Genomic DNA, 15,999 nt, shown 5'->3' on the forward strand with positions numbered 1-15,999 from the left:
AGCTCCCTGAAAGGATTACAGCTCATTCTACTAGAGCTGTGGCTTCCACCTGGGCCTTCAAAAATGAGGCCTCTGTTGAACAGATTTGCAAGGCTGCGACTTGGTCTTCGCTTCACACTTTTTCAAAATTTTACAAATTTGATACTTTTGCTTCTTCGGAGACTGTTTTTGGGAGAGAGGTTCTTCGGGCAGTGGTTCCTTCCGCTTAATCCTGCCTTGTCCCTCCCATCATCCGTGTACTTTAGCTTTGGTATTGGTATCCCACAAGTAATGGATGATCCGTGGACTGGATACACTTAACAAGAGAAAACATAATTTATGCTTACCTGATAAATTTATTTCTCTTGTAGTGTATCCAGTCCACGGCCCGGCCTTTCCTTTTAAGGCAGGTCTAAATTTTAATTAAACTACAGTCACCACTGCACCCTATGGTTTCTCCTTTTTCTGTTTGTTTTCGGTCGAATGACTGGATATGACAGTTAGGGGAGGAGCTATATAGCAGCTCTGCTGTGGGTGATCCTCTTGCAACTTCCTGTTGGGAAGGAGAATATCCCACACGTACTGGATGATCCGTGGACTGGATACACTGCAAGAGAAATAAATTTATCAGGTAAGCATAAATTATGTTTTTGCAAGGCGGCAACATGGTCCTCTCTGCATCCTTTTTCCAAATTTGATACTTTTGCCTTGGTTGAGGCTTCTTTTGGGAGATATGTTCTTCAAGCGGTGGTGCCTTCTGTTTAGGTCCTCCTGCCTTTTTATCCCTCCCTGTTCATTCTGTGTCCTCTAGCTTGGGTATTGGTTCCCACTAGTAATTGGAATGACGGTGTTGACTCTCCATGTCATAGGAAAGAAAACAAAAAATGTATGTTTACCTGATAAATTTCTTTCTTTCCACGCATGGAGAGTCCACGACCCAGTCTTTTTTTTTTGCTTATAATTCGGCAGTTTTTTTTAGTATACCGTAGGCACCTTTTTCACCCTTGTGTTTCTTTCTTTTTCCATTTCCTTCGGCTAAAAGACTGGGGGTTATGGGTAAGGCAGTTACACTTAACACCTTTGCTGCAGTGCTCTTTGCCGCCTCCTGCTGGTCAGGAGTTGAATATCCCACTAGTAATTGGAATGATGTTGTGGACTCTCCATGTCCAGAAAGACATTTATCAGGTAAGTATACATTTTGTTTTCTTTATTTATTTATTTTTAGGGAAAGGGGGGTGTTGACCTGTTATCTTGTCTAGTTGAAATGTTCTTAACACATACAGACCTTATTCCATTTTTAACAAAAAATAGTTTTAAAAAGCAGTTTAGTTTATTTATTGAATAAGATGTACTTTTATATACACTGCATTTCATGTTCCCAGTGTAACAAAATGCCTTTCTATTTGTAAAACTACTCCACGCTGCAATTTTTTAAAAATTTTCCGAAAATTTCAATTTTTTTCCAGGAAAAAAAACAGGGGGAAAAAGTTTTTTTCCATGGCTTCAAAATGTCCTGAAATTTTACATCTATAGTCAGCACTGATTGGCTAAAATGCAAGTCTGTCAAAAGGCCTGAAATATCTGCAGATGCTTAGATATAAGAGAATAACTGAGATAAAAAGTATATTAAAATAACCGTGTTGGTTATGCAAAACAGGGGAATGGGTAATAAAGGGATTATCTATCCTTTTGAAACAATAACCATTCTGGAGTAGACTGTCCCTTTAACAAGTGACATTTTTTTTTTTTAAAAGGACAATAAGCACATGATATATATATATATATTTGCAGCCATGTTATATGTATGCTATGCCATGTCTCCAACATGTTCAATATGACATCTGACAAGTCACTTAGAAGTTTCTCCAGCCTTGCCAGATCTTTGTACATACATCTTTAGTCAATCAACTGCATAGCAATAGAACTGGTTAGTTGGTGAGGGCAGTGACTTTGTAGTGGCTGGAGAGACAGTTTAGTTTATTTTGTCAAGTGACATATAAAAGTGTTTAAATTCACAAATTATTTTACCTACATGAGATAACCCATCATTATAATTATAAGCATATGGTATATACACAAATATTCACACATTGTTTCTCTCTTCTCTCTCAACCACAGAGGAGATGGCTACATATCTGCGTTATGTGAGAAGATTGGATTTCTTTGAAAAACCAGATTATGATTATCTACGGACACTTTTTTCTGAGCTCTTTGAACGAAAAGGATACACATATGACTACATTTATGACTGGGTTGGCAGGCCAATAGTGAGTATCTGAACAAAAGTGCAATTAACATTAATAGAAGTTAGAGCATATATTTATAGTGCAATTACTATACTGCGTTTTAAATCCTTATTGAAGAGAAAAATCATTGTCACATGGTTATGGTATTACTAGCCTTCTTAAAGTAAATTAAAACCTTCAGTTGGCTCACCCCTACCAGAATATACAGCTTATCCTTCTTTCAGTAGCCATTGTGTTACTACCTTTCGGAGTTGTTCAGGATCCAGGCACAGGGTCTGTTTAGAATGCATGGAGGAGAAAAACTGTCTTTTCTAGGTACAGCAGTTGTGTTCTCCATCAAGACTGTCTGCAATGGCATGACATGCAGAGCTCACCAGTATTTGTTACTACCCTTTTTCATTGCATCCTTGGAAGAGCAAGCAAATGTACATGTTTGGTCCTTTCATGTGCCAAGAGTATATCGACCGCATCCGGCTTCTATTCTTATAAGGCTAGGATTTACAGCAGAGGCAGCTTAAAGGACAGTGTGCTGTAAAATTAGTTAATATGGTAGATTTGCTTAATCAACAGATGCACGATAACAAGACAATGCACTTAGTCTGAACTTAAAATGAGTAGTAGATTTTTTTTCTGACAAATATCAAAGTTATTTATATTTCCACTCCTCCTGTACCATGTGACAGCTATTATCCAATCACAAATGCATTTACGTATATTCTGTGAATTCTTGCACATGCTCAGTAGGAGATGGTGTCTTAAAAAGGGTAAATATAAAAAGACTGTGCACATTTTGTTAATGGATGCTCTATGTGAATCCTTAAAGTTTAATTTGACCTGGGTGTCCCTTTAAGAATCTTTAAACTGGATGTAAACACAAACTACAAGCTATAATAATCTCACAGGAAAACCTATCTTTTTCTATAGTTATAGAAGGGAGCTATATTAGATCTGCACATTAAGACCAAGGGGAGTCATAGTTTGAAGCCAAAGATCCATTTACTTTTTTTGCTCTAAGCAGAGCATTCCCAATTTCTCCTCCTCTTATCCCTAGTCTTTTTTTGCAGAATCCAGAGAAAAGCTTTTGCTACAGATGTAATCTTCTTATCCTTTTCTAGATCCATTTTTCCATATTTGATGATGCATCACAACGCAACGTTTTTTTTACATGTGCATTTCAAACCATAAATAATTTGTTTCTACGGTTAAAAAAGTCCTTTATACCATATTCCATTAGGGGAAAAAATTATTCTGTTGCATTACATATGTATGGACAATATTTACAGCTACCACATGGGTAAACTACCTTTCACCAGTCAGATTTAATCTTGCCACACATCTCTGGAGATGGTTAAGTCCAAAAAATTGACATATGAAATCTGCTATGAGCAACTTAATTTTTTGGACTTAACCAACTCCAGAGATGTGTATGAAGATTAGATCTGATCTATTTAGTAAAAACACTGCCACAAATTACATTTTGGATTTTCAGAGTGCCCATCATAAGTATGTCAAACAAGCATTACCTATTAGCAAATTTTACATATCCGTAGAAACTGTTCAGACATAAATATGTTTAAAGAGAGAAAAATAAAGGTAAATACTTTAAAATGTGTGTACATTAAAAATTACTAAAAGTAAACCACAGTGTATACAAATTGCAAAACAAGGATATGTAAGAGAGTCCGATCAGCAGATAATTGCCTTATGGAAAAATAAACTTTAACACATTTCCCAAGAAAGCTTGATTGTAGTAATCTTCACACACCTCACAGGGAAGCAGAGAAATATGCAATAGTGAAATCTGTTAGGACAATATAATAAACCCAATAGATAGGTACTCACACTTTTATGAGCTTATGACTAAGCTCTTAGTTGAAGATAATCTTGCAGGTTTAAAGCCCCATAACTCCCATGTAAACTCCAGAACTCAAAGGTAAAAGTACAATATTTTATTTAAAAGCAAAGCACAATATTACGGACTACAGAAGTTGCACAGCATTCAATTTACCAATCTTGAGTCTAGTGGCCAGCCAGAGAACAAGTCAACTAAACAACAATTGTATGGTATGCTAATGTGATATAAATGTCCATTATAGTCCTGCTGTACATCCGACTTACGTTTCGCTGGTGTAATACCGGCTTTTTCAAAGATATTTGTTTTTTCCAGCCTTTTGAAAATCCAGATAATCAGTAATGGTGAAAAAACATTGACATAATCGATTACATGGCGGTCACCTGACTGCATCAAACCGGAGTTTGATAAACAAATCTGAATAATCCTATCCTCAAAAGGTGATGTACATAAAGGCTATGTATATGGTGATGTATACAAAGGCTATCAATAAGATTCAGATTAATAGGTATCCTATATATTTGAGCTAAGAGAAATCACGAAAAACATTTGACAATTTAAAATTATGTGCAAAAAATATAGATAATATATAAAATGGCCTTAAAAGGAAAGTAAAAATATATTCTTCCTAGGTGGTGAGGGCTTTACCGCTGCACCAATGCTACATCTCGACTTATAGGTTCAAATCCGTTTATAGTTACAATTTTTACTTTATTTTCACTATTGTTGAGTTAAATTTTAACTTTTATTTTGTGTAATAGGAAACCACTGAAAAGATTAAGCCCAGCTACAATATACACCTATTTTTTACACAACACAAAATCTTGTTTTCAATATGGCTAATTCAGAAAAAGGGTTTTATTATGTCAGATATTCTTGTAAGATGTAGCAGTGGTACAGCACTCACCTAGGAAGGACTTTTACTTTCCTTTAAGGTGGTTCGAATGCCAAAAGCCACTTTATGTATTTTATAATTGTTGCACATAATTCTACATTGCCATTTCTTCTATTGTCTAAAGTTCAAAAAGTTCAATTTTAACTTTTATTTTGGGTAATGGGAAACCACTGAAAGATGAAACCTAGCTACAATAGACACCAATTTATATATATATATATATATATATATATATATATATATATATATATATATATATATATATATATATATAAAATATATTTTTTTACATTAAAAAAAAAAATATTTCAATACAACTAATTCAAAGTGTTAGCCATTCTTGAAAGATGTAGCAGTGGTGCAGTAGTGAAGCACTCGCCTACGAAGAATATGTTTACTCTCCTTTAAGGTGGTTTGAATCTGATTAGCCATTTTATATACTATCTAAATTTTTGCACGTCATTTTAAATTGTCATGTGTCTTTGTTTTGTGATTTCTCTTAAAGCTCAAATATATAGGATACCTGTTAATCCGAATCTTATTGATAACCTTTGTACACAGTACCATAGGATTGATTCCATAGCATTACACCAGCGACACGTACGTTGGATGTATTGCAGGACTATAACAGACATTTATATCACATTATAAGGTTCGCTTAGCATACCGTGCAATTGTTGTTTTCTTGACTTGTTCTTACTATGACTGGTCACTAGTCTTAAGATCGGTAAATTGCATGCTGTCCAGCTACCTTGTGATTAGTCTGTAATATTGTCCTTTACCTTAAAATATTGTTCTTTTACCTTCGAGTTCTAAAGGTTTTATGGGAGCCCAGGGGGTTTAAGCCTGTCAGCTTATCAACTAAGAGCTTAGTCATAGCTCATAAAACTATGAGTACCTATCTATTGGGGTTGGTTATATTGTCCTAACAGATTTCACTATTGCATATTTCCCTTCTTCCCTGTAAGGTGTGTGAAGATAACTACAATCAATCGTTTTTGAAACATTTGTTCTTTTCTTTTACATAAGGAAATGTTAAACGTTAGAGCCAAACAAATGACTAAGCGATTGAAAGATAGAGGTTACCCCATACTTCACAAAGCATACCATAGAGCCCTACAATCTTCAAGATCAGAACTCCTACAAGTCAAAAGGAGGAAGGGCCCTGATAAGAGAGTAAGGTTTTTCAGAACTTATGACTCCTTCGAGGAGGTTAAATACATCTTGAATAAACATGTACTGTACATATACTTGATGCTGATATGGCCAAAAGCATTGGAGTTGTAATAAACTGGAGAAAAGCCACCAATGATTCAGTATAAGGTTGTGAATAGCCCGGGACTTCTGATGGGTAGGCTAAGGAGCAGCAGCAACACGCAATAGCTCCGCAATCACAAAAAGATGAATATTGATTCTGAGGGTAAAGTTTCTTCTGGGGATAAGGACTCCTCATCTGATGTTGAACCTTAATATTTCCTTTTTTCTGTTTAAAGTCTTAGAGGGACATTATACACTCAAAAAATATGGGCTATTTAAATAAAGCATTCCAAGAAGATAAAGTTTGTAATTGACATCTATTATCAATTTTGCTGCTAAAGCCCCTAAAAATGATTTTAAAGTTTCTAGTCCTCTGCATATGAATACGTTCGTAGAACCTAATAGCTACAAAGCCTACACTCCCTGACTAGTGTGCTTACAGCCAGCCCCCATGCTGGAGCTGTCTGTAATTGATAATGCATTTCAATTACAATCCCCTCATCTGCACTAATTCATTTCTCCCTGACTGTTTACACTGGGCACGGATCTCACTCTCCCTCCTGTCCTCACAGTAGCATAATGTAGACACAAGGTGAATGTTTCACTCACAGCTCTGTGTAATATGACCCTACAATCGTTTTGCAGAGCTGCTTGTGAAGTATTTAGAATGCCGTAGTGAGGACAGAGTGTGATCTCTCCAGGAAGAGTTTTGTGAGATTGCCAAAGTATTTTGGAGGTGATTGGATGCAGGAAGACCTGTGAAGGGGAATGCTTTTTGAAACTGCCTTTTATGTGACAGGATGTTTTTTATAACAGCAAGTAATGTGTACCCTGCATGTGTTAGAAGCATCCACGCTAAACTCACTGAACTCACAATCCCGGCTGTAAGCGGAGGACAAGTCAGTGTATATGAGCACAAAAGCATTCCCCTTCATATATTCATATGAGACATAAAGCCATATTTCTCCAACATAGGTGTGTCCGGTCCACGGCGTCATCCTTACTTGTGGGATATTCTCTTCCCCAACAGGAAATGGCAGAGAGTCCCAGCAAAGCTGGTCACATGATCCCTCCTAGGCTCCGCCCACCCCAGTCATTCTCTTTGCCGTTGCACAGGCAACATCTCCACGGAGATGGTTAAGAGTTTTTTGGTGTTTAAAATAATCCAATGGGCGGAGGATCACTCCTGCCACTTGTCTGCAATCCACATCCCAGGAGTGGAAAATTGGGAAGCGGATTTTCTGAGTCGTCAGACATTCCATCCGGGGGAGTGGGAACTCCATCCGGAAATCTTTGCCCAAATAACTAAATTATGGGGCATTCCAGACATGGATCTGATGGCGTCTCGTCAGAACTTAAAGGTTCCTTGCTACGGGTCCAGATCCAGGGATCCCAAGGCGACTCTAGTAGATGCACTAGTAGCACCTTGGACCTTCAACCTAGCTTATGTTTTCCCACCGTTTCCTCTCATCCCCAGGCTGGTAGCCAGGATCAAACAGGAGAGGGCCTCGGTGATCTTGATAGCTCCTGCGTGGCCACGCAGGACTTGGTATGCAGACCTGGTGAATATGTCATCGGCTCCACCATGGAAGCTACCTTTGAGACAGGACCTTCTTGTTCAGGGTCCATTCGAACATCCGAATCTGGTTTCCCTCCAACTGACGGCTTGGAGATTGAACGCTTGATTTTATCAAATCGTGGGTTTTCAGATTCTGTAATAGATACTCTGATTCAGGCTAGAAAGCCTGTAACTAGAAAAATTTACCATAAAATATGGAAAAAATATATCTGTTGGTGTGAATCTAAAGGATTCCCATGGAACAAGATAAAAATTCCTAAGATTCTATCCTTTCTACAAGAAGGTTTGGAGAAAGGATTATCTGCAAGTTCTCTGAAGGGACAGATCTCTGCTTTATCTGTTTTACTTCACAAAAGACTGGCAGCTGTGCCAGATGTTCAAGCATTTGTTCAGGCTCTGGTTAGGATCAAGCCTGTTTACAGACCTTTGACTCCTCCCTGGAGTCTAAATCTAGTTCTTTCAGTTCTTCAAGGGGTTCCGTTTGAACCCCTACATTCCGTTGATATCAAGTTATTATCTTGGAAAGTTTTGTTTTTGGTTGCAATTTCTTCTGCTAGAAGAGTTTCAGAGTTATCTGCTCTGCAGTGTTCTCCGCCCTATCTGGTGTTCCATGCAGATAAGGTGGTTTTGCGTACTAAGCCTGGTTTTCTTCCGAAAGTTGTTTCCAACAAAAATATTAACCAGGAGATAGTTGTACCTTCTTTGTGTCCGAATCCAGTTTCAAAGAAGGAACGTTTGTTAGAATTTTAGAGCACGGACTACGTCCAAATTGTGTATTTAGAGGCTACTAAAGATTTCAGACAAACATCTTCCTTGTTTGTTGTTTATTCTGGTAAAAGGAGAGGTCAAAAAGCGACTTCTACCTCTCTTTCCTTTTGGCTTAAAAGCATTATCCGATTGGCTTATGAGACTGCCGGACGGCAGCCTCCTGAAAGAATCATAGCTCACTCCACTAGGGCTGTGGCTTCCACATGGGCCTTCAAGAACGAGGCTTCTGTTGACCAGATATGTAAGGCAGCGACTTGGTCTTCACTGCACACTTTTGCCAAATTTTACAAATTTGATACTTTTGCTTCTTCGGAGGCTATTTTTGGGAGAAAGGTTTTGCAAGCCGTGGTGCCTTCCGTTTAGTTGACCTGATTTGCTCCCTCCCTTCATCCGTGTCCTAAAGCTTTGGTATTGGTTCCCACAAGTAAGGATGACGCCGTGGACCGGACACACCTATGTTGGAGAAAACAGAATTTATGCTTACCTGATAAATTACTTTCTCCAACGGTGTGTCCGGTCCACGGCCCGCCCTGGTTTTTTAATCAGGTCTAATGAATTATTTTCTCTAACTACAGTCACCACGGTATCATATGGTTTCTCGTATATATATTTCCTCCTGTCCGGCGGTCGAATGACTGGGGTGGGCGGAGCCTAGGAGGGATCATGTGACCAGCTTTGCTGGGACTCTTTGCCATTTCCTGTTGGGGAAGAGAATATCCCACAAGTAAGGATGACGCCGTGGACCGGACACACCGTTGGAGAAAGTAATTTATCAGGTAAGCATAAATTCTGTTTTTTTCGGAGTTGTTTGAGTTTCGGAGTTGTTCGATTTCTTCTACAAGATACGACGAGTCCACGGATTTCATCCTTACTTGTGGGATATTAACCTCCTGCTAACAGGAAGTGGCAAAGAGCACCACAGCAGAGCTGTATATATATATATATATATATATATATATATAGCTCCTCCCTTCCCTCCACCTCCAGTCATTCTCTTTGCCTGTGTTAATACTAGGAAGAGGTAAAGTGAGGTGTGGGTTTTAGATTCTTCAATCAAGAAGTTTTTTATTTTAAATGGTACCGGTGAGTACTATTTTCCTCAGGGAGATATGGAATGAAGATTTCTGCCCTGAGGTGGTTGATCTTAGCAGATGTAACTAAGATCAATTTTGGTTCCCACATAGCTTCTGAAGGTATAGTGCAAGAGAAATCTTCAGTGTGGAGAACGGTGTCGTGCTACAAGCAGCAATGAGGTATGTTCAGTCTTTTATTTCTGAGGAGACTTGGTATATCAGAACTGGCTGACATTTTTCCCTGCAAGGGAAGGGGTAAGCAGTAGACCTGTATCACTGAGGGTGTTACTGAACATCCTTTGTTTTTATACATATTGCTTTGACACTGTATTGGGGCTGGACACTGGGAGAGGCAGCTTGAGATTATTTATTTTAATTAAAGTCAGTAGGGCTGCAATTGCTTGTTAAGAGATTTTAGGTACAGGGGACCACATGGCTTATTTTTCATACCGCTTCCCATGCGGTTAGACAGACTATTAAGACGACGTCCATGATGGGCGGGGCCTATTTTGCGCGCTCAGACGTGCAGTTTACTCTAGGAAGGCAGCAGGCATTCGCTCCGGTCAGGCCTAAAGTTTTTTTCTGTTCACCGGATCGTTGTCGAGTCATTTTGCAGGTGCAGGGGTCATTTTTTCTGTTAAGATATATTTTTTGATTAAAATGTCTCTTAGAGGGTAAATTAACCTTGTACTTATAGGGTGCAATAATTTTTGGGCCAATTGAGCTATTATTTTTAATTGCGTAGCGTTTTTTAAACTTTTAGACAGTATGAGAAAAATTGTTGCGCTTTTTATTTCTTAAAGGCGCAGTACACATTTTTCTAAAAGTTGTTTGAATCAATAACTGAGGTGATTTACGACTATTGTTGCAATTACTAGTCTGTTCAACATGTCTGACATTGAGGAAACTAATTGTTCTATGTGTTTAGAAGCCATTGTGGAACCCCCTCTTACTTTGTGTACCTTTTGTATTGAAAGGGCCTTACAATGTAAAAAGAATATTTTAGGTAAAGAAAGTGTACCTAAGGATGATTCTCAGTCTGAAGAGAATCAGGATATGCCATTTAATTCTCCCCAAGTGTCACAACCTTTAACGCCCACACAAGCCACGCCAAGTTCCTCAAATGCGTCTAATTCTTTTACTCTGCAGGATATGGCTGCAGTTATGTAAACTACCCTTACAGAGGTATTATCCAAGTTACCAATGTTACAGGGTAAACGTAGTAGGACAGGAATAAATGTGAATACTGAGTCCTCTGATGCTTTGTTGGCTATTTCCGATGTACCCTCACAGGGCTCTGAGTTGGGGGTCAGGGAATTGTTGTCTGAGGGAGAACTTTCAGACCCAGGAAGTATGTTACCTCAGACAGATTCGGACGTGATGTCCTTTAAATTTAAGCTTGAACACCTCCGCCTGTTACTTCGGGAGGTTTTAGCGACTCTGGATGATTGTGACCCTATTGTAATACCACCAGAGAAATTGTGTAAAATGGACAAATATCTAGAGGTACCTACTTACACTGTTTTTCCGGTTCCTAAAAGACTTTCGGAAATTATAATGAAGGAATGGGACAGACCGGGTATACCTTTCTCTCCTCCTCCTAATTTCAAGAAAATGTATCCCATATCAGACACCATTCGGGACTCCTGGCAAACAGTCCCTAAGGTGGAGGGAGCTATATCTACCCTGGCTAAACGTACAACTATTCCTATTGAAGACAGTTGTGCTTTCAAAGACCCTATGGATAAGAAGTTAGAGGGTCTTCTAAAGAAATTATTCATCAGGGTTTCCTTTTACAACCAACAGCTTGCATTGTTCCAGTTACTACTGCAGCAGCTTTTTGGTTTGATGCTCTAGAAGAGTCTCTGAAGGTTGAGACCCCTTTGGAGGACATTTTAGATAGAATTAGGGCTCTCAAGCTAGCTAATTCTTTTATTACGGATGCCGCCTTTCAAATTGCTAAGTTGGCGGCGAAAAATGCAGGATTTACCATTTTGGCGCGTAGAGCGTTATGGTTAAAATCGTGGTCTGCTGATGTATCATCTAAATCAAAGCTCTTAGCTATTCCTTTCAAAGGAAAGACCCTATTCGGGCCTTAGTTGAAGGAAATCATTTCTGACATTACTGGAGGTAAAGGTCACGCTCTTCCTCAGGATAAGTCTGTTAAGATGAATGGTAAATAAAATAATTTTCGTTCCTTTCGAAATTTTAAAGGACTACCCCCTGCTTCCTCTTCCTCCACAATGCAGGAGAGGAATTTTACTCAGGCCAAATCCGTCTGGAGACCCAACCAGGCTTGGAACAAGGGTAAGCAACTCAAGAAGTCCGTTGCTGTTACAAAGACAGCATGAAGAGACGGCCCCCAATCCGGGTCCGGATCTAGTAGAAGGCAGACTTTTTCTTTTCCCAGGCTTGGGTAAGAGATTTTCAGGACCCCTGGGCACTGGAAATCGTGACCAACGGGTATCAACTGGATTTCAAAAAATTTTTCCCAAGAGGGAGAATTCTTCTTTCACAATTGTCTGTAAACAAGATAAAGAGAGGCGTTCTTACGTTGTGTAAAAGACCTCTCTACTATGGGAGTAATTCGTCTTGTTCCAAGATTAGAACAGAGACAGGGATTTTACTCAAATCTTTTCGTAGTTCCCAAAAAAGAGGGAACGTTCAGACCTATTTTAGACCTCAAGAGTCTAAACAAGTTTCTCAGAGTTCCATCCTTCAAGATGCAGACCATCCGAACAATTTTACCAATAATCCAGGAGGGTCAATATATGACTACCGTGGACTTGAAGGACGCATACCTTCATATTCCTATCCACAAGGATCATCATCAGTTCCTAAGTTTTGCCTTCCTGGACAAACATTTTCAGTTCGTGGCTCTTCCCTTCGGGTTGGCTACAGCACCCAGGATCTTCACGAAGGTCCTAGGGTCCCTTCTGGCGGTTCTCAGGCCACGGGGCATAGCAGTGGCGCCTTATCTGGACGATATTTTGATTCAGGCTTCAAGTTATCATCTGACTAAATCTCATATTGACACAGTGCTGTCCTTTCTGAGAACTCACGGATGGAAGGTGAACCTAGAAAAGAGTTCACTAGTTCCATGGACAAGGGTTCCCTTCTTGGGAACTCTGACAGATTCTGTAGATCTGAAAATATTTCTGACGGAGGTCAAAGTCAAAGATTCTGAATACTTGCCGAGCCCTTAAGTCCAATCCTTGGCCATCAGTGACTCAGTGTATGGAGGTAATTGGATTAATGGTAGCGGCAATGGACATCATTCCGTTTGCTTGTTTTCATCTCAGACCACTGCAGCTGTGCATGCTCGGACAGTGGAATGGGGACTATGCAAATTTATCTCCTCTGATAAATCTGGACCAAGAGACCAGAGACTCTCTTCTTTGGTGGTTGTCACCGCATCATTTGTCCCAGGGGATGTGTTTCCGCAGACCCTCGTGGGTGATAGTGACAACAGATGCCAGCCTTCTGGGTTGGGGTGCAGTCTGGAATTCCCTGAAGGCTCAGGGTGTATGGACTCAGATGGAGTCTTTTCTTCCAATCAATATTCTGGAATTGAGAGCAATATTCAATGCGCTTCAGGCATGGTCTCAGTTGGCTTCGGCCAAATTCATCAGGTTCCAGTCGGACAACATCACGACTGTGGCTTATATCAATCATCAAGGGGGAACGAGGAGTTCCTTAGCGATGACAGAAGTATCCAAGATAATTTGTTGGGCGGAGGCCCACTCTTGTTAACTGTCAGCAATCTACATCCCAGGAGTAGACAACTGGGAAGCGGATTTCTTAAGCCCACAGGCTTTTCACCCGGGGGAGTGGGAACTCCATCCTGAGGTATTTGCCTCACTGATTCTACGATGGGGCAGACCGGAATTGGATCTGATGGCATCTTGACAGAATGCCAAGCTTCCAAGATACGGATCCAGGTCGAGGGATCCTCAGGCAGAACTGATAGATGCCTTAGCAGTGCCTTGGTCGTTCAACCTAGCTTATGTGTTTCCACCGTTTCCTCTCCTTCCCCGGGTGATTGCTCGCATCAAACAGGAGAGAGCTTCAGTAATTTTGATCGCACCTGCGTGGCCACGCAGGACTTGGTATGCGGATCTAGTGGACATGTCCTCTCTGCCACCGTGGAAACTTCCATTGAGACAGGACCTTCTCATTCAAGGACCTTTCCAACATCCAAATCTAAATTCTCTGCAGCTGACTGCTTGGAGATTGAACGCTTGATTTTATCTAAGCGGGGATTCTCAGATTCGATCATTGATACTTTGATTCAGGCATGTAAGCCTGTCACTAGAAAGATCTATCATAAGATATGGCGTAAATATCTTTTTTGGTGTGAATCCAAGGGCTACTCATGGAGTAAAGTTAGGATTCCCAGGATTCTGTCTTTTCTCCTAGAAGGATTGGAGAAAGGGTTATCAGCGAGTTCCTTAAAGGGACAGATTTCTACTTTGTCAATTTTGCTACACAAACGCTTGGCAGATGTTCCAGGTGTTCAGTCTTTTTGTCAGGCTCTAACCAGAATTAAGCCTGTATTTAGACCAATTGCTCCGCCCTGGAGTTTGAATTTAGTCCTTAGTGTTCTTCAAGGGGTTCCGTTTGAACCCATGCATTCCATAGATATTAAATTATCTTGGAAAGTTTTGTTTTTGATTGCTATTTCTTCTGCTCGTAGAGTTTCTGAGCTTTCAGCGTTACAATGTGACTTGCCTTATCTTATCTTTCATTCTGATAAGGTGGTTTTACGTACCAAACCTGGATTCCTTCCTAAGGTTGTTTCAAATAAAAATATTAATTAGGAAATTGTTGTTCCTTCCTTGTGTCCTAATCCTTCTTCTAAGAAGGAGCGTCTGTTACATAACTTGGACGTGGTCCGTGCCTTGAAGTTTTACTTGCAGGCGACTAAGGATTTCCGTCAATCATCATTTTTTTTCCTGGAAAGCGTAGGGGTCCGAAAGCTGCGGCTACCTCTTTCTTTTTGGCTGTAGAGTATCATCCGCCTGGCATATGAGACTGCTGGACAGCAGCCTCCTGAAAGAATTACGGCTCATTCTACTTCAACATGGGCTTTTAAAAACTATGCTTCTGTTGAACATATTTGCAAGGCTGCGACTTGGTTGTCTCTTCATACTTTTTCCAAATTTTACAAATTTGATACTTTTGTTTCTTCTGAGGCTGTTTTTGGGAGAAAGGTTCTTCAAGCAGTGGTGCCTTCCGTTTAGGTATCTGTCTTGTCCCTCCCGTTTCATCCGTGTCCTGTAGCTTTGGTATTGTATCCCACAAGTAAGGATGAAATCCGTGGACTTGTCGTATCTTGTAGAAGAAAAGTAAATTTATGCTTACCTGATAAATTCATTTCTTCTGCGATACGACGAGTCCACGGCCCTCCCTGTCAATTTTCAGACAGATTTAGATTATATTATATTTTTATAAACTTCAGTCACCTCTGCTCCTTTGGCTTTTCCTTTCTCTTCCTAACTTCGGTCGAATGACTGAAGGTGAAGGGAAGGGAGGAGCTATATATACAACTCTGCTGTGGTGCTCTTTGCCACTTCCTGTTAGCAGGAGGTTAATATCCCACAAGTAAGGATGAAATCCGTGGACTCGTCGTATCGTAGAAGAAATTAATTTATCAGGTAAGCATAAATTTACTTTTTTCATCAGTATAATGCTGTTTTACGGACTTCATTTGATTTTTTTTTTTTTTTTTTTGTCTATGGTTGTTTCTTTAGACAACTTTAGCAGAGAGGTTGTTGTTCCTTCTTTGTATCCTAATCCTAGAGAGATCTTTACATTCTTTGGATGTTGTTAGGGCATTGAAATATTACATTGATGCTACTAAGGACTTTTGACAAACTTCTAGTTTGTTCATTCTTTTTTTCTGGCCCATAGAGAGGGACAGAAATCTTCGGCTATTTCTTTGGCCTCTTGGTTGAAACTTTTGATTCACAAAGCTTACTTGGAGGCAGGTCATCCTCCACTGCAGCGGATTACTGCTCATTCTAGTAGGTCAAATTAAAATAAAATGTGCAACTAAAACCCACACACAAATAGTAAAAAATAAAGTCTTTAATGGAAACAGTCCCACAAATACAATAGTTCAAACGATGTTCCTCAAAAAGGAAGAGAAAGAAACACACAGCATAATACTCCCCAGATGGAAGGCAGACCTAGAATACTCACATTAGTTAGAGCTTCAACAGCTCAAGATAATAAGCTCTATAGTGCAGACCCCAGGCAGACTTAATACAGGCAAAGACAAATTTGATACAGATTAAAATACAAATACAAGTTTAAAATACAAATAGTTGTTATAGTAGTTTATAATT

At 39.6% G+C, this 15,999-nt stretch overlaps 1 protein-coding gene across 1 annotated transcript in view; it reads left to right on the plus strand.

Annotated features, from left to right (window-relative positions):
- Positions 1 to 15,999, plus strand: part of CSNK1G1 (casein kinase 1 gamma 1) — a gene marked incomplete in the record, with an annotated part of 566,217 nt that overhangs the window by 409,356 nt on the left and 140,862 nt on the right. Inside the window, 1 exon segment of the mRNA XM_053717378.1 lies at positions 2,098 to 2,246. Coding sequence (XP_053573353.1) covers positions 2,098 to 2,246 — 149 coding nt within the window.

This window comes from Bombina bombina, chromosome 6, assembly GCF_027579735.1.
Source record: "Bombina bombina isolate aBomBom1 chromosome 6, aBomBom1.pri, whole genome shotgun sequence".
In the NCBI taxonomy this organism is placed as follows: domain Eukaryota; kingdom Metazoa; phylum Chordata; class Amphibia; order Anura; family Bombinatoridae; genus Bombina; species Bombina bombina.